The 19,107-nt window shown below is 35.9% G+C and overlaps 1 protein-coding gene across 1 annotated transcript in view; it reads right to left on the minus strand.

Annotated features, from left to right (window-relative positions):
* Window positions 1-18,492, minus strand: part of LOC145306955 (uncharacterized) — a 39,733-nt gene extending 21,241 nt beyond the window's left edge. Inside the window, exons 1-2 of the mRNA XM_080149296.1 lie at window positions 18,351-18,492; window positions 18,019-18,161 (exon numbers count right to left, since the gene is read on the minus strand). Coding sequence (XP_080005422.1) covers window positions 18,019-18,161; window positions 18,351-18,492 — 285 coding nt within the window. The remainder of the gene's footprint in view (window positions 1-18,018; window positions 18,162-18,350) is intronic.
* Between the last annotated feature and the right edge of the window lie 615 nt (window positions 18,493-19,107).

The following is a 19,107-nucleotide window of genomic DNA, read 5'->3' on the forward strand; positions in this document are numbered from 1 at the left end:
TGTAATTTTTAAAGTTTAATTTTGACAAACTTGCCAAGATCCTAATAACGCCATGCCTTACCCTACATAATTCTAGCGGATACTTTAATCTTAATTAAAAATAATTTGGGGGGGGGGGGCTTTTTAATAAGAATTACAGTAGTTACAGAAGTTACATTGTAAAGGAGAACCATATTGGTTCTGGGGTTAGCAAGATCCTTCCATACAGACAGTCATCCTGTTACTTAAACGGATATAATTTAAGGTTGAGGAAGAAGAAGCTGCGGACAACCAGGTATGTCCACTGGAATGGAACTGGTTCTCAGCCATACTATCCGCATAGTGTCCGCGGAAAGCTGTCTATATTACGATGATACAAATTAATTTATAAAACTCAGGGAACTAAAGATATAAGACAATGACTCCGATAAAAGGAACAAAATTACCCCTTGTATAGATTAAAATTATGGGTTGAAACGTTTGAACACTCTACTTAATGAACCAACCTATCAAAAAAATTAACAGTTCCCAAAAATAATAAGCCAACGAATAGGAGCACATTATTAAAAAACTCTAGGGACTAGTGTAATAAATAGCCAATTGTCCCTTTTCTCTCTTTATGGGTAAATTCACATACAGTTGGGGAGGGAACATTGGATTATAAATAAAACCCATACCCAAAGTTTTTATTTTACTACGTTATCTTATTAGATGGCTCAAAAACTTTTGGGTTAATTTTTTCATGAAAACTAGATTAGGGTTACTGCCACAGACTCAAATAGGAGTTGGGAGGGGGGGGGGTTGTAAAGGGGTGCTATACCCCAGAACTAAAAAAAATTTACATCCTAATTAAAAAAAATACATTTGATTACCACCCACCCCCTTTCCCCTCAAACCTTTGAAATCATGCATTTGTTGCTATATCAGATACATGAGATAAATGCTATAAGGGAATGCCTTGGCCAAAAACATAATATTTGTTTTCTTTCAGAAAAAGTTTTTACAATAATATACTTGGTTTTTCAGTAGGCTCAGAACCAGTCTAAATACACCTGGTTTGTAAAAAAGAAAACTTTGTATTAACAATCTTAATATATTACCAAGAACATATAGACGCTGCTAAATAAATGTTAACAACCAAAAATTAGCAGAACCGGCTGCCTTTTTTTTACGTCACTTCAAGTATATTACGTAGAAAGTGTGCATATGCGCTCGCGCACATGCACACACACACACGTACAAACACACACACACACATACGCACACACACACACGTACAAACACACACACACATCAACCATTTTGTTTAAACCAAAATTTTTACTTTTAGTAAAAGCTGACTTTAAAAGTAAGGTTTAAATTTTTTTATCAAAATATTCTTTTTTTCAATTCTAAAGCGCTGTATGTATATACTAGAGGATACATCCCTAGAGGCCTCTAGGGGCACTTGAAATTAAAGAAATTTCTCTTGGGAGGGTGTTAGTACCCTCCTTCCAGAATTAGTTATAAACCTTTCTATGACTTATGAGAAGCTGTATTGTAAAGAACCATATTGGTTAAGCAGTTCAATATCCTTCAGTACTAACAAACAGAAAAAAACAGACATACATACATCCTGTTACTTTATTATAAGAATTTTAAAAATGTTACTTGAAATTTTATCATTTTTCATATTAAATTGATATTTCATATTATTTTAATCTTATAAAATACATAAGCAGTTAGCTTTTGTTTCTAAAAATTGCATGACAAAAAATTCAGAATTTTTTATAAAATCGGAAAATTCCCTTTCTTCAGAGCTCCATATTAGCTACGTGACAAGAGCTGGATCTTTAAATCATTTAAATGGTGCGCCAAATCGAGGTGAGCCAACTTTCCACCAATGAGAGCACAGTATTTAACGAAATGCCGCGCTGTGATTGGCTGAAATTCGGCGCACCCCGATTTGGCGCACCATTGAAATGATATAAAGATCCAGCTAAGGATGACAACATCCATAAAAGCGGAGCTCTGAAACAGTAGAGATGCTTCGCTTATAACATTGTACATGTACATTGTTGTTTTAGAAACAAGTTTTCCAAAAATCAGATCAATCGGATAATTATATCATATAAAAAACTTGGTTTTTTTTAAATTGAAAAATTGTCATATTTAAAATGGACATACGGACATTCTGGAAATGATTATAGAGTTGCTACGCTTTTTAAAACATACCTAACTACTACAGGAATCACCATGCAAAGTTTGAAATCGATAGGACGATTATAACATGCCTAAATTAACAAAAAAGCTATCCATTCCAAACGGACGGACCAACCCTAATTATTGAAAAGCTTCGCTTTTAAAAATAACACAAACATTCATTTTACAAGGACAATAAAGTCTTTTCCCCAAGCAGAGAAATAATAACTAAAAAAAGCCAAAACAAAAGACTAACTTTTTTTACAAGAGGTGGGGGAAGGTGAAACTTTATACCCGCAAAAAGCCTAAACCCTGCCTTAGACTTTTAAAAACATTTATAAGATTTTAATGGACAAACACAACAAAATTGCCACTAAATAATAATATAGGTTGGTACTCATTTACATCAATGATTAATTTTCCGGTTTTTTTTTTGGTGGTGTAGTACTCAGAGAGTAAGGGGATAATGGGCTGTTTATTACACTAGTCCCCAAAGTTTTATAATAACTTTTTTTAACGTCCGTCCGTATGTCCGTCCGTCTGTTAGCTTTTTTTTTGTTAATTTAGTCATGTTAGAATTGTCTTATCGATTTCAAAGTTTGCATGATGATTCCTGTTGTAGTTAGGTAGGATTTAGAAAGCATTGCAACTCTATAATCATTACCAGAATGTCCGTACGTCCATTTTAAACATGTTGATTTTTAACTTTTTTAACAGCATATTTTCATGTGATAAAATTATTTGATTGATCTAATTTTTTGAATACTGGTTCGTATGACAACAAAGTCAACATTATAAGCAGATCATGTCTATAATCAAGTCCTAAAAATGTAAGTATGTCCTAAAACATTATCCTGTATTTAAACAGTTTTTCAACAAATTTACTTAAAATTTGTTTCTACTTTATACATTAATATCCTGATTATTCAGTTCTGACACTCTACAAGTGTTAATGTTCATTTGTCCTACCATTTCAGAGCTTCGCTTTTATGGATGTTGTAATTCTTGTTTTACCTAAACATTAAAGTAGATGAAGATATTTCAAGTAATAAAGATGAAAAAAAATCCATCAAATAAAAAGTGAAAAATCCGTGAACTTTAAAAATTAAATTTTAGTTTTTATTGGCATCTGAAAAATGAAAATGTAATAAGCATTAACTAAGGTAAAATATTTAATAAACAAGCATGAAAACATCCATAAGTAGCGAAGCACAAAAATTGTGGATGGGAATAAGTGGAAGTTGATTTTAAGTGTATTTATTAAAATCAATAATAGATTTATTGGAGAAAATAAACATGAAACCTTGTTTTATTTTGTATGATGAAGATGGTTAAAGTAAATTACATATGTACTAGATGCACATAACAATGGGAAAAAATATTTTGAAACTGTTAATGCAAAAAAGTTTTAAAATTGGACCAAAAATGCCAAAGATATGGAGAAATATATCAACATATAAAAATAGCCCAAAACCTGCTAAAAGGCAGTTTGGCCGCCATTGTTTCTTTTCTTAAAACGCCAAAAATTTAATTTTAATATCTTTAACTGAAAAATTTATTAAAATTGGACCATAAACACCAATGATATGGGAAAAATGTGAAAAATATAAAAATAGCCAAAAACCTGCAAAAAGGCAGTCTGACCGTCATTGTTGTTTTCTTCAAATGATGGGAAATTTAATTTTGATATCTTTAATTGAAAAAATTTTGAAAATCGGACCATAAACACCAAAGATATGTGGAAAATTTGGAAAATATAAAAAATAGCCTAATTCCTGCTAAAAAGCAGTCCGACCGCCATTGATGTTTTTTAGTTAATTGTGCTCCTTAATGATGGGAATATTGTCAAAAAATTTCAGCTCTCTATCTTTTATAGGAGCCGAGAAAATCACGTTTCCCCCAATTCATTAATTACGGACGGACAGACGGACGGACTGACGGACGGACGGACATTGTAAATTATAGAGTAGCTTCGCTACTAACAAGGATGACAACATCCATTAAATCGAGGATCAACAAATTATCAGTCAAACGATCATAAACAATTATAGAGTGACAGCCAGGGAGGGAGGGGACATTGGACTGTAAATTATACTGGTCCCAAAAATTGTTTACACTTTTGTTGACTTAAAAACTTTTGGGATTTGATTTGTTTGTACAAACTAGCATTGTCTAAACTTTTCAACCATTAATTTTAAAACCCACAGAATTGATAATTTTGTTAATTTGCCATCATAGTAATCTTATTTTATCGCCAATTTTCTTATAAGATCCAAATGGACAGCGCCTACAATTTAAACTAACCAAACAGGAATGTAAAGGGATAAGACAATGACCAATAAATTATTGTACAGCCTCAATGATTAAATACAAAATTTCATTATTTGAATTACAATTTGTGGTTAAAACGTTTGGACACTCAAATTAATGAACAAACCAATCAAAATACAATACAAGTCCCCAAAGTTGTTCATCCAATGAATAAGAAAGCGTTATTTAAAGCTTTGGGAATTAGTGTAATAAACCAGGAAGGAAGGGGACAATGGGGTGTTTATTGCACTAGTCCCCAAAGTTGTATTATTCCTTGGCTTAACAACTTTGGGGACTTTTGTTAAATTTTGATAAGTTGGTTAATTAAGATGAATGTCCAAACGTTTTAACCACTAATTGAAATCTACAGAAGGGGTAATTTTTGGTTTATATATTGGAGATACACATCAATGTATCGACCATTGTCTTAGCCTATTTAGTCCCTGGTAATAAACAGCTAAATGTCCCCTTTCTTCCTGCCAACCAACAGTGTCTAAGCATTTCCACCAATAGTTTGAATATTAATAAAAGGTAATTTGGTTTAAGACATCAAACTTACCCAAAACCTTGCTTTTTAAACAAATTGATGAAATATGTAAAAGCTTTACTGAACCAAATTTAGTAGAGATGGATAAAAAAAAAATTTTAGCGTGTTTGTTGACTGTTTCTGTATCTTAGTTCTAAAAGGTCGTTACCCGGATAAGGCATATACATAAGATTATGGTCTAGCCATAGCTCAAGGCTAACCTTTTTAAAAAAAGGACGTTTTCGGAAAGCAATAAAACTATGGAATCTGTGTTTATAACTATTTTTAGACAAGGCTATAAAGTTTCTTCTTACCAATCATTTAAAAGAATTACATTAACAATTGTTCCCTTCAACCAAACCATACAATCCTTATTAGGTTATAATGCATTAATTTTTGTGTTTTATTTTATTAACACCTCACAACCCGTTAGTAAAAAATACAACTCTCCAAATGTTCCATCGCAACCGCATAAACATAATAGTATTTTAAAAGGCCATACTGCAAATAAACACCTAGGAGATTAGTATTCAAGGGAAATCATAATAATAACAACTCGTTTTGCCTAGGCACAGTTTATATTATTAACCCCAGGTTAGTAGTCAGTTTTTACATATCTTTCTTTCAAAACAGTAAAATTAAATAGTAAATAATACCACTAACAGGTAAAACAATATCTACCAAATAGATAATAATACATGATGTCCAGATAAATTTAATCCTTGTTAATCTATTATTTTTATTTAAAATCACTATATTTTCCTAAACTTCAAATATATTTTTACCAGCCATTTCAAATAACTCTTGGTGTTATTGTAAAAACGTCTATGATGGTAAATAAAAAACCTGGTTTAGTCTGACTAGCCTACACTAACCATGCGAGCGCAATAAAAAACTATTTCAAAAATTTCCAGTGTTTAATAACGTACGCAAAAACATTTTTGTAATTATCAATAATAATAATAGCCTAAAAAACCATCCTACAAGACTAAACATAATTAGTTCATTCCACCCCGATACTTATGTGAAGCTTCAATATTGTGGAGAACTCAACCAGTTCAATAGTTGTTGAAATCTTAAGCTACAGACAAAAATACCTTATATAATGTTTATGTTTAACTCGCAAGCTTTAGGGAAAGCCTTTAAAACAGCGGATAACTAAGTAGCCAGAAAGGTATTATAAATGAATAGTTTCCTTGAATAAGAGTATCGCTTCTAAGTAATCTTAACCCTTAGCCCCAATTCCCACCTTAATAGATCGGAGGGGGGGGGGGGCTCAAAGAGCCCCCTCTCTATCTCGGCTCCTGGTACAGATAAAGACGTAAATTTTTTTTCTGGTGGTTCATGTGTATTTTTAGAGAAAATTACTTTTTCTAGTCATAGCAGTCAGACCGCTCCTTAGCCGCTTTTTAGCGGCCAGCCGCTAAATTTTAAAACAGCTGTAGAGCGGCCAATTTTGCAGCTAGGATGACCAAATTTTAGGACGAACTTTTATTTTTCATAACAAAATAATTACTTTTTCTGATCATCGCCGAAAAACGGCAAATAACGGAAACCGCCATTTTCGGCGGTAAAACGGCGGTTGGCGGCGCAAATTAATATTTTATCTGTTTATTATTGCTCAAGGATTTACCAAAAAAAATTATAGGTCTCTAGCTGTAATAGAAGCCACGATATTCATGATATATGTCTGTAGTAAAAGCCAGACAAAAATCGGTCATAAAGTCGGTCAGGGAGCGGTCAAACGGTCATAACACCACTTTTCTCAGATGGTCATTGATATCTAAGTATTCACCAAAAAATTTTAGGTTTCTACCTTATACACAAAAGTCATAATGTAGAAATTAAGATTTATTTAGAATTTTTTTTTTTTTTTTTTTGCTACCCAACCGACTTTGACCGGACACCACGACCGACATAGACCAGATATCCTAATAAAATCAACTCTTGCCGACATATAATTACTAAACTTAAAAAGTCATGAAGTTACAGCTCTCCATCTTACCTACAAAAAAAATGAGATTTAAAAAACTAGAGGGGGGGGGGCCTTTGAGCCCCCCCCCCCCGATCTGTAAGGGTTAAAGTTCTATATAAAAGTAAAATTTTGTGAAATATTTTATAGCATTTTAATGCGTTTCTACTTTTCTTTTTCATACAAAAAATGTCGTAAAAACTAGTCATAGAGTAACCATAAGTTACACTTACCATACAAAAACTTTGACACAAGGTATACAAAATGCCTGGGACTAAATTAAAGAGTTCACCCTGCACAAACATTTGTGCGCGCGCATTTGCCATTTATCTTAACTTTAACAAAAGGTAAACCCTAACTGCCATTAGAAAATAGAGTTGCGATTTTGTTGATGCATTTATTTCACAACAAAAATTACACAAGAATAAACTTCTTTCGAAATACAATATTTCCAACTAATTATCATACTTTTCATTGAGAAGATTTTCATTTCTAAGGGTCGATTGACTAAATTATATTGTAACTGCACTCCTGAGTTTTTTAAATTAAAGAATAAACTCCTTTCGAAATACAACAATTTCAACTAATTATCATACTTTTCATTGAGAAGGTTTTCATTTCTAATAGTTTTTTTTGTATCATTTAAGATTTTTATCCTTCTAGAACAATATTTCCTAATTCGAAAAGGTTACTAATCTCGATTATGACTTATATCAAAGTTATAGAGTAGCTGCGCTATTTACTATTTAGTAATATACATGAATGGATATCTTAAACCTTGGTTAATTATTCGTAGCACATGTTTTATAACATAGCACATTTTAATGCCAAGTAATAAAGTAGCCGCTCTACTTTTTATAACCTGCAGAGAAAGCTATTAGAACATCAAGTTATAGAGTAGTTCTGCTCCTGTAATTGAAGGTTGCATTATAATAATAATATCAAGCCAAAATTAAAAATGTGTATCTTAATCATCCTTCTTATACAACAGCTGTAAACAATAACAAACAATATTCTATTACATATGTGTCTAAGCCGTATTATTAACCCCAGCATTCAGGCTATATTCTAATTAAACTTATATTATTTATTTTGGTCTTCATTCTGGCCAAAATCGGTCTTTATGTATGTGTAACAAAAAATGTAGGTCGTCACTCTGACCCTTATTGCTTAGTATAGATCATCATTTTGATCAAGTTATCTGATATCGAATGTAGGTCGCCATTCTGACTGTTATTGCATATTATAAGTCACCATTCTGATAACGTTATATAATATCAAATGTAGGTCGTCATTCTGACCGTTATCGTTTTATGTAGGTCAACACTCAGACCAGATAATTATCCCTAAACCATGAACAAATGCATATATAATACGGCCAGTATTCATAAAGTAATTGATAAATATCAATTTGTAAATATTCTCAAATTGAATATGAGTAAGGTTAAAGTGTCATTGTTAGTTTAGGCCTCCATTCTGGCCATAATATTGAATATTTATAACTATGACTACTGAAATCGATTTGCTTTTGATAGCCAGGGCTCAGGCTTAAAATAGAATATATGTAATATTATACTATTTTATGTTTAAAATATTATTAGTAAAAGTTGGCCGTCATTCTTGCCAAATTTTTTTGTAAAACAATATTTTACATATATAGCAGTCCCGTGTTAGCTTAAAAGTAATCATTGGACTTAGTAATAAGATGGCATCAAGCTTAAAAAAAATGTATTCATCCTTACAATTATACAATGACACTCCTTGAAAACGTCCGCCACAAGTTGACTGGGAGATTTCTCCAGTGTAATATAACATTAATGGAGTAATAGCGTCCATATTTTTAAAATTCCTTTATTTGTATACAATTTTGTTTGTTGATCCCAATAAATGCGTTTTATGCTACATAATTAAACAAACTTACTATTGACTCCATTACCCAATAAAAAAACATGCTATTTGTTATGCATATCTACAACAAGAGAGGTATATCGACATCAGGTTATTAGGCATACCTACCTACAAAAATAAAGGTATACCTATTTACACCTATTATTTACCATACCTATCTACAACAATAAAGTATTCTTATTTAAACTAGGTTAATTAGTATACTTTGGCATACCTATCTATAACAATATAACTATTCCTATATACATCAGGTTGTGTGGAATACCTACCTATAACAATATAGGTATCCCTATCTACATATGGTTATTTGGTATACCAATCGACACTATTATAGGTAACCCTATCTGCACTAGTATATTTTGTTTACCTATCTACAACTTTATAAGTATCACCATCCACAACAGGTTTTTAGTATACCTATCTACAACCATATAGGTCTCCCTATCTGCGCTAGGTTTTAGGTTTTGGAATACCGCAAAGAGGTGTAAGTGCTGATACTCTATTTAATACTTTACATCATATGTATATCCTTCTGTGCTTGATTTGATATTTGTTTTATATAAATAACTCTTTGAAAATAAGTAATAGATTTTAAAATTCTAACATGTCTAAATTAACGAAAAAAGCTATCCGTGACGGACTGACGGACGGACCGACCCTAATTATAGAAAAGCTTCGCTTTTAAAAATTCAATTAAATCTTGAATAGCAGATAAGAAAATTAGGCTTCCAATATTAATGTTTTTTAAAAAGGGGGGGTTAAAATTTTCTAGGGGCGATTTTTCTTTGGAGGGTAGTTGTACACTCCCCCAAAATAGTTATAAACCTTCCCAGGACCTTTGATAAGCAACCCTGTAAAGGAGAAGCCTAAATGTTCAGCAGTTACCGGGATTCTTTGGTACAAACAGACAGACAAAAATACATCCTGTTACAATATAATTAGGATATATATAGATAAATAGATAGATAGATAGATAGATAGATAGATAGATAGATAGATAGATAGATAGATAGATAGATATATAGATATATAGATAGATAGATAGATAGATAGATAGATAGATAAATAGATATATAGATAGCTATGTAGATAGATAGAGAGATTTAAAGGGTTAGTTTATTCAGTTATCCTTATAATAAAGTAACAGGATGTTTGTGTGTCTGTGTGTCTGTGTGTTTGTGTGTTTGTGTGTTTGTACCGAAGGATATCGCTAACCGCTGAACCAATCAGGTTCTCCTTAACAAGGTAGATTCTCATATGTCCCGGGAAGGTTTATAACTATTTTGGGGGAAGGTACCACCACCCTCCCTAGAGAAATTAAATTTTTTTTAAATTTCTCAATTTTAGAAAGAGAGTTCAACGAAAAACAAACATCAAACGTAATTTTTTTTTACTTTTTCTTTTAAAATCTAAAATAAGAAATTGAATTATTAAATTTGACTCTCTCCTCCTCAAGTGCCCCTAGAGGCCTCTAGGGGCGTAGCCGCTAGTCTATATATAAATAGATAGATAGATAGATAGATAGATAGATAGATAGATAGATAGATAGATAGATAGATAGAAAGATAGATAGATAGATAGATAGATAGATAGATAGATAGATAGATAGATAGATAGATAGATAGATAGATAGATAGATAGATAGATATATATAGATAGATAGATAGATAGATAGATAGATAGATAGATAGATAGATAGATAGATAGATAGATAGATAGATAGATAGATAGATAGATAGATAGATAGATAGATAGATAGATAGATAGATAGATAGATAGATAGATAGATAGATAGATAGATAGATAGATAGACAGATAGATAGATAGATAGATAGATAGATAGATAAATAGATAGATAGATAGATAGATAGATAGATAGATAGATAGATAGATAGATAGATAGATAGATAGATAGATAGATAGCTATGTAGATAGATAGAGAGATTTAAAGGGTTAGTTTATTCAGTTATCTATATATAAATAGATAGATAGATAAATAGATAGATAGATAGATATATAGATAGATAGATAGATAGATAGATAGATAGATAGATAGATAGATAGATAGATAGATAGATAGATAGATAGATAAATAGATAGATAGATAGATAGATAGATAGATAGATAGATAGATAGATAGATAGATAGATAGATAGATAGATAGATAGATAGATAGATAGATAGATAGATAGATAGATAGATAGATAGATAGATAGATAGATAGATAGATAGATAGATAGATAGATAGATAGATAGATAGATAGATAGATAGATAGATAGATAGATAGATAGATAGATATATAGATAGATAGATATATAAATAGATAGATAGAAAGATAGATAGATAGATAGATAGATAGATAGATAGATAGATAGATAGATAGATAGATAGATAGATAGATAGATAGATAGATAGATAGATAGATAGATAGATAGATAGATAGATAGATAGATAGATATTTATGTAGATAGATAGAGAGATTTGAAGGGTTAGTTTATTCAATTATCTATATATAAATAGATAATATAGGGGGTTAAAATTTTCTAGGGGCGATTTTTCTTTGGAGGGTAGTTGTACACTCCCCCAAAATAGTTATAAACCTTCCCAGGACCTTTGATAAGCAACCCTGTAAAGGAGAAGCCTAAATGTTCAGCAGTTACCGGGATTCTTTGGTACAAACAGATAGACAAAAATACATCCTTTTACAATATAATTAGGATATATATAGATAAATAGATAGATAGATAAATAGATAGATAGATAGATATTTAGATAGATAGATAGATAGATAGATATATATAGATAGATAGATAGATAGATAGATAGATAGATAGAAAGATAGATAGATAGATAGATAGATAGATAGATAGATAGATAGATAAATAGATAAATAGATAAATAGATAGATAGATAGATAGATAGTTAGATAGATAGATAAATAGATAGATAGATAGATAGATAGAAAGTTATAAATAGATAGATAGATAGATAGATAGATAGATAGATAGATAGATAGATAGATAGATAGATAGATAGACAGATAGATAGATAGAAAGATAGATAGATAGATAGATAGATAGATAGATAGATAGATAGATAGATAGATAGATAGATAGATAGATAGATATATGTATAAGATGTACTCACAAAACTTAATTAGGTTTTAACTAGCAGCTTCGCCCCTAGCATATAGGGGCTCTGAATACAAGGGGATGAAAATGGAGTAAAAAACCAATTTCCACCCAAACGCTAAAATGCAAAAGCCTAAAACCATATCGGGATATAATTAAAGCTTCGATGAAAATTAGAACTCCCTCAGTTCAGTAGATAATCAAATCTTAATCTGTAGACAAAAATATTACTTCTTTATATAATAGTATCAAAGCTGTGATTCAGCAAATGTAAATGTACTGTAACTAGAGAGAAGTGGGTAAGAAGGGGGGGGGGGGCGAGAAGGGGGGGGGGGTTGTGGGAAAATTTTCACGTAGAATTGTTTGTCAGAATCCTGGTCCACTGAATAGGATGTTTTCTTCCCCAAAATTCCATATTTAGATCGAAGCTTCTAAGATAGGATAAAAAATACATTACAAGGGATGAAAAGGGGATAGAGGGGGTGGGACTGTTGATTGTTATTCTCGTAAAATAAGGAATTGAACTCAATTATCCTTCCTATTTATCTTTCATTATCTTATTTATATAAGCTTAGGATGTCCCAAAAAAGTCAATAATACAGTGTGTTTTTTTATGAGAACTTTTTTGAAAGCAATTTTACCCCACTTATAGTTTTCAGTGTATGTGTGTGTGTAGTGATCTAAAGGGATAAAATAATGGCCGATAAATTGATGTACATCCCCAATGATGATACACAAGATTACCCTCTCTGTACATTAAAATTAGTGGTGTAAATGTTTGAACACTCAACTAAATGAATCAACCAATCAAAATTTTCTAAAGTCCTCAAAGTTATTAAGCCCACGAATAAGAAAAGATTATTACAGTCCACTGTCCCCTCCCTTCCTAAACATACCAACACACACAAACACCAGAGTTGAGTTTTTAAATAGCTTAAAATGAGAATACACAAACTCCCCCAAAAAAGAGTATAGGGGCCCCCCCATACTCTTTTTCACTCCCCAATCCCCCACCTCTCTTTTAAAGGCAGACGATAGGGAAATCGAAGAGGGAGGTGTGAGCAAGGAGCAAGGGATATGAATAGGTAGAAAAGGGGTAAGCATTCAACAGTTGCCAACTAGAAATTACATTTTTCTAATAATGTAAAAGGATGTGGTATTAAAATATTACTCGTTAGATATAATAGTAAAAGAAAGCTAGAAGGATTATAAAAAATATTAGAAATCTTATTTTCATTTTTAGTTGGCAACCATAACTAGTATTAATGGCACCTTCCCCTTTTCTCCCTGTGTATATTGCTTACTCCTTGCGTTCATCTCCCTTCTCCCTTTCCCAATCAACATATAATGTGTCCCAGCATGCTTGCCTGCCTGTGGCAAGAAACTGGCCCGACACGCCTGCCTGCTTGGCAAGAATATGAGACGGCATGTTTGACTATCCCTTTTCTCGCTGTTCAAATCCCTTGCTCCTTGTCTCAAACTCCCTTCTCCGTTTCCCTATTCTCTGCCTCTAAAAAGAGATGGGGGGTTTAGGGGAGTAAAAAAGAGTATGGGGGCCCCCCATACTCTTTTTTTGGGGGGGCCGTGTATTCTCATTTTAAGCTATTTAAAAACTCCTCTCAGAACTAAAACATCCCCACACAAAAAGAGAGAGGGGACAATGGACGGGGTTTATTATAGCGTTTTCTTATTTTTGGCGTTACTACAAAAGATCAACTCTACAAAAGACCAACACTACAAAAGACCAACAAGTCGGTTCTACAAAAGACCAACACCTACAAAAGAACCACACTACAAAAGACCAACACCTACAAAAGATCAACACATACAAAATGCTAGAAGGTCATGGCCGCAGAGCTTGGCCCCCTGGCCTGCCTAGCCGCGGGCACTCAGCCCCCTTGCCTATAACCTAACCTAACCTAACATATATGTATGAATGTTTAATGTCCATGAACTTATTTATAGTTTAGAATTTCGTGGATTTTACAAAAAGTGGTTGGTAGATTTTTTTCAAATTTTTAATACTTTTTTACAAGATTTAGATAAGGTTAGGTTAGGTTATAGGCAAGGGGGCCGAGCGCCCACGGCTAGGCAGGCTTGATTATGTATTACTTTATTAATAAATTGATGTTTATATAACAATATATATTTGTTGGTCTTTTGTAGAGTTGGTCTTTTGTAGGTGTTGGTCATATGCGCGCACACACACCACACTCACACACCAGACACACTCACACAACAGACACACTCACACACCAGACACACTCACACACCAGACACACTCACATACCAGACACACTCACACACCAGACACACTCACACACCAGACACACTCACACACCAGACACACTCACACACCAGACACACTCACACACCAGACACACTCATACACCAGACACACTCACACACCAGACACACTCACACACCAGACACACTCACACACCAGACACACTCACACACCAGACACACTCACACACCAGACACACTCACACACCAGACACACTCACACACCAGACACACTCACACACCAGACACACTCATACACCAGACACACTCACACACCAGACACACTCATACACCAGACACACTTACACACCAGACACACTCACACACCAGACACACTCACACATACACACACACACACACACACACATACACACTCACACACCAGACACACTCACACACCAGACACACTCACACACCAGACACACTCACACACCAGACACACTCACACACCAGACACACTCATACACCAGACACACTCACACACCAGACACACTCACACACCAGACACACTCACACACCAGACACACTCACACACTAGACACACTCACACACCAGACACACTAATACACCAGACACACTCACACACCAGACACACTCACACATACACACACACACACACACACATACACACTCACACAACAGACACACTCACACACCAGACACACTCACACATACACACACACACACACACATACACACTCACACAACAGACACACTCACACACCAGACACACTCACACATACACACACACACACACACATACACACTCACACAACAGACACACTCACACACCAGACACACTCACACATACACACACACACACACACAAACTCATCACAGAATTAGTTGATACCCTCCTCCAGCAATTAGTTATAAACCTTTCTATGACTTATGAGAAGCTGTATTGTAAAGAAGAATCATATTAATTAAGCAGTTCAATATCCTTAAGTAAAAACAAACAGAAAAAAAACAGACAGACAGACATCCTGTTACTTTATTATAAGTATTTAAAAAATGTTACTTGAAAATTTATAATTTTTCATATTAAATTGATATTTAATATTATTTGAATCTTATAAAATACAGCAGTTAGCTTATATTTCTAAGAAATGCATGACAAAAAATTCAGGATTTTTATAAATTCGGGAAACTCCCTTTCTTCAGAGCTCCATATAAGCTATGTGACAAGGATGACAACATCCATAAAAGCAGAGCTCTGAAACAGTAGATATGCTTCGCTTATAACATTGTACATGTACATTGTTGTTTTAGAAATAAGTATTCCAAAAATCTGATCAATCGGATAATTATATCATATAAAAAACTTTTTTTAATTAAAAAATTGTTAAATTTAAAATGGACATACTGACATCCTGGCAATGATTATCTAAAATCATACCTAACTACTACAGGAATCATCATGAAAAGTTTTAAGTCTATATAATAATTCTAACAATTCTAAATTAACGGAAAAAAGCTATCCGTTCTGGAAGTACAGAGCAACCCTAATTATAGAAAAGCTTCGCTTTTAAAAATAACACATCATTTTATGAGGACAAGCAGAGAAATAATAACTAAGAAAAGCCAAAACAAAAGAGTTGGGGGGAGGTGAAACTTTATACCTGCAAAAAGCCTAAAACCTGCCTTAGACTTTTACAAACATTTACGAGATTTTGATGGACAAACACAACAAAATTGCCACTAAATAATATAGGTTGGTACTCATTTACATGAATGATTAATTTCCCGTTTTTTGGTGGGGTAGTACTCAGAGAGTGAGGGGACAATGGGCTGTTTATTACACTAGTACCCAAAGTTTTATAATAACTTTTTTTTAACGTCCATCCGTATGTCCGTCCACACGTTAATTTAGGCATGTTAGAATTGTTTTATTGATTTCAAAGTTTGCATGGTGATTCCTGCAGTAGTAAGGTATGATATAGGGAGCAAAGAACTCTATAATTGTTACCAGAATGTCCGTACGTCCATTTTAAACATGTTGATTTTTAACTTTTATAACAGCAAATTTTTATGTGATAAAATTATCTAATTGATCTAATGTTTGGAGTATGATTCCTATGACAACAAAGTACAACGTTATAAGTGGAGCAGCTCTAAAATCAAGTCCTAAAAATGTAAGTATGTCCTAAAACATTATCCTGTATTTAAACAGTTTTTTAACCCTCAACGTCACAAAAAATTGTTTTTGATATTATAGCTCCCATAGGGCCTATATGAAATATTAAAAACCACTTTCTCCAACAATTTGGGGTCGGAGATTCCGAATCTGGCGTTCATTTTGATCTAGCTGACCTCCTTCATGGTGAAAAATGGCGCCAAAGTTGACTACCCTTCGAAAAATGCGCGAACGACAATTTTAGCAAAAAAAAATCCACCAAATTATTTTTATCATAAGATAGATAGATAGTAAGATTAAAATCTATAATTAATTTAATTTCTTTCTTAAACGTCGAGAGAAAGAGAGAGAGCGCGAGAGAGAGAGGGAGAAAAAGAGATATAAAGAAAGAGAAGGATAATTATATAATTATAAAGTGAGAGTGTGGTAAGCTGAAGTGTTTCAGCTCACCGGTTGCGAGTTCGAATCCAACGAGCCCTAGCCTTGAATTATTCTACCAAAACAAACTAGCAGGATTTAGTCATACAGAAATTATATATTTAACTGAATACATTTACAATGGATGTTTACTATACATATACAACAGATTATAACAATAGGTTAGGTTTGAAGGGGGTGTGGGACACAAGGGCTTAGCCCACGGCGGTAGACAGTCTGTGGGGGTAGCTGTGGTAAAAGGGGAGGCAGCGCCTCCCGGTTGTATAGTTGCGTGAGGGGCGCGTGATAGCTGCGTGTCCGTGCCCCTCCCCATATTTAGCCAGGCCAGTTTGACCGCTGCGCAGCGGGGTCACCGGCGGTCATGAGGTAAATGGTGATATAATGGGATTAGTGCAGAAGGCTTGTTATGATAAGCCACTGCGTAGCAATTCTGTAAACTACCCGTCTGTCTGTTGCCGTATTACCACAACCTCCCCTTCAAGGGCTGCGGGGCTCCCGAGCCACCAGGCCTTGAACCTGGGGATACGGCAGCCTCTGTCTGCGCACGACAACATCTTCCTGGGGCACAGCTCGGTGGAGGACAGCTCTGGCTATACAGGCTCCGCGGGACACTCGCTGCTCGGTCTGGCTGTGGTTGGATATCAGCATTGTCAACTCCTGGTTGGCTTCCAGCCGTGGGTTGGCGACAGCCAGGCCCCGTCTTTGGAAGTTTTGCCTTGTTTGCAGGACTAGTTCTGTCTCGGCTGGTAGCTGGACACGGAGGCCTAGGCTAACTCTGGAGGCTCCCAAGGGGGGAATAACGATGGAGGAAGGCGCGTAAAATTCCATGGGGGCGCCTGCCTGGTCCAGGTTGCTTGGCCTCCTAGCTCCCACTCGGATGGGGACGGCTGTCATCAGCAGGAAACACATCGCTTCAGCTTCATCCTCTGGGGCCGCCTCTTCCATCTCAGTGGCCGCTTCTCCTCCTGCAGGCTCGCTGTTGGCCGGCAGGGGCTCCATGTCAGTATCAGGGTTCCAGATGGCATCCCTAGGTGGCTCTGGGGCTGGCGGCGGCGGCGGTGGTTCGTTAGGTTGGTGCTGCAGGTTCTCTTCTACAGGGTCGCGATCCTGGCCGCTAGGCTGTGGGGCGGCGGCTGCCGGCTGGTACACTGGGAACTGTCCTGGGTCACTAGCTGGCAGCGCCGCAGCTCCGGCAGGCAGCTCAGTGGCGTCCTTGTCGCCGTCTAGGTCGCCTTGGATGTCTGTTGGAATCTGATGGGCAGTTACATCTCCGGTGTACTTGCGCAGCCGGCCTACATGCGCGGTGATTTCCGAGATCTTGGCTGTTGGAGATGCAGGTTTGATGACATAATGGACGTCTGTGGCTTGTCGCACTATCTTCCAAGGGCCAGTCCATCTCTTGGTAATCTTGGCTGACTTCCCTGGCACCAGGCGGGGGGCCAGATACCAGACCAGGTCTCCAACTTCGTACTTGGCCGTGCCTTTGTAGGCAGCCGCGCTCCTTCGGATGGTTCCCTCCTCTCGCTGCTGGATTGCGTCGTACACGGCATGGTAGCGTTGCAGGAGAGCTTGGACGTTGGCTGGGACTGAGGCATACTCAGTGTCTGGCAGCCGGAGCACCATGTCCACCGGAAGCTTGGCCTCTCTCCCAAAGTAGGCCAGGAACGGGGTCACGCCAGTGGATCTGCAGGCCTTGGTATTGTAGGCGAAGGCAATGGCAGGCAAGTGTGGCTCCCAGTTGTTGTCGTCTCTGTCTAGGAACAGCCGCATGCCTGTGTTGAGCGTCCGATGGAACCTCTCCACCCGGTTGGACTGCGGGTTGTAGGGCGGTGGATGTGTCAGGCCGATCTCGAGCTTGGAGGCCAGTTCCTTGAATACCTGGCCAGTAAACTCCATCCCATTGTCGGAGTGGATCTTCAGGGGACATCCGAACGTGGCCAGGTGGCGGTGCAGTAGGGCTTCAGCCACCGTGAGGGTGCGCTTGTTGGGGATGGCGTAGAGGCTGACAAACCGGCTGAACCCATCCTGACAGGTGAGGATGTAGCGGTTCCCGGCTGGGGTCTCTGGCAGGGGCCCCACCAGGTCAATAAACAGGACTTGCTGTGGATACCCCTGGCGGGAGGGCACGTGTATTCCTAACTTCAACCTTTCCTTGGTGACCTTCTGTACACACTCAGGGCAAGTCTGAACCATCAGGCGGACGTCACGGGACAGGTTGGGCCACCAGAAATGCATGGC

The sequence above is a fragment of the Acartia tonsa genome, chromosome 15, assembly GCF_053477335.1.
Source record: "Acartia tonsa isolate MP-2025a chromosome 15, ASM5347733v1, whole genome shotgun sequence".
Taxonomy (NCBI): Eukaryota; Metazoa; Arthropoda; class Copepoda; order Calanoida; family Acartiidae; genus Acartia; species Acartia tonsa.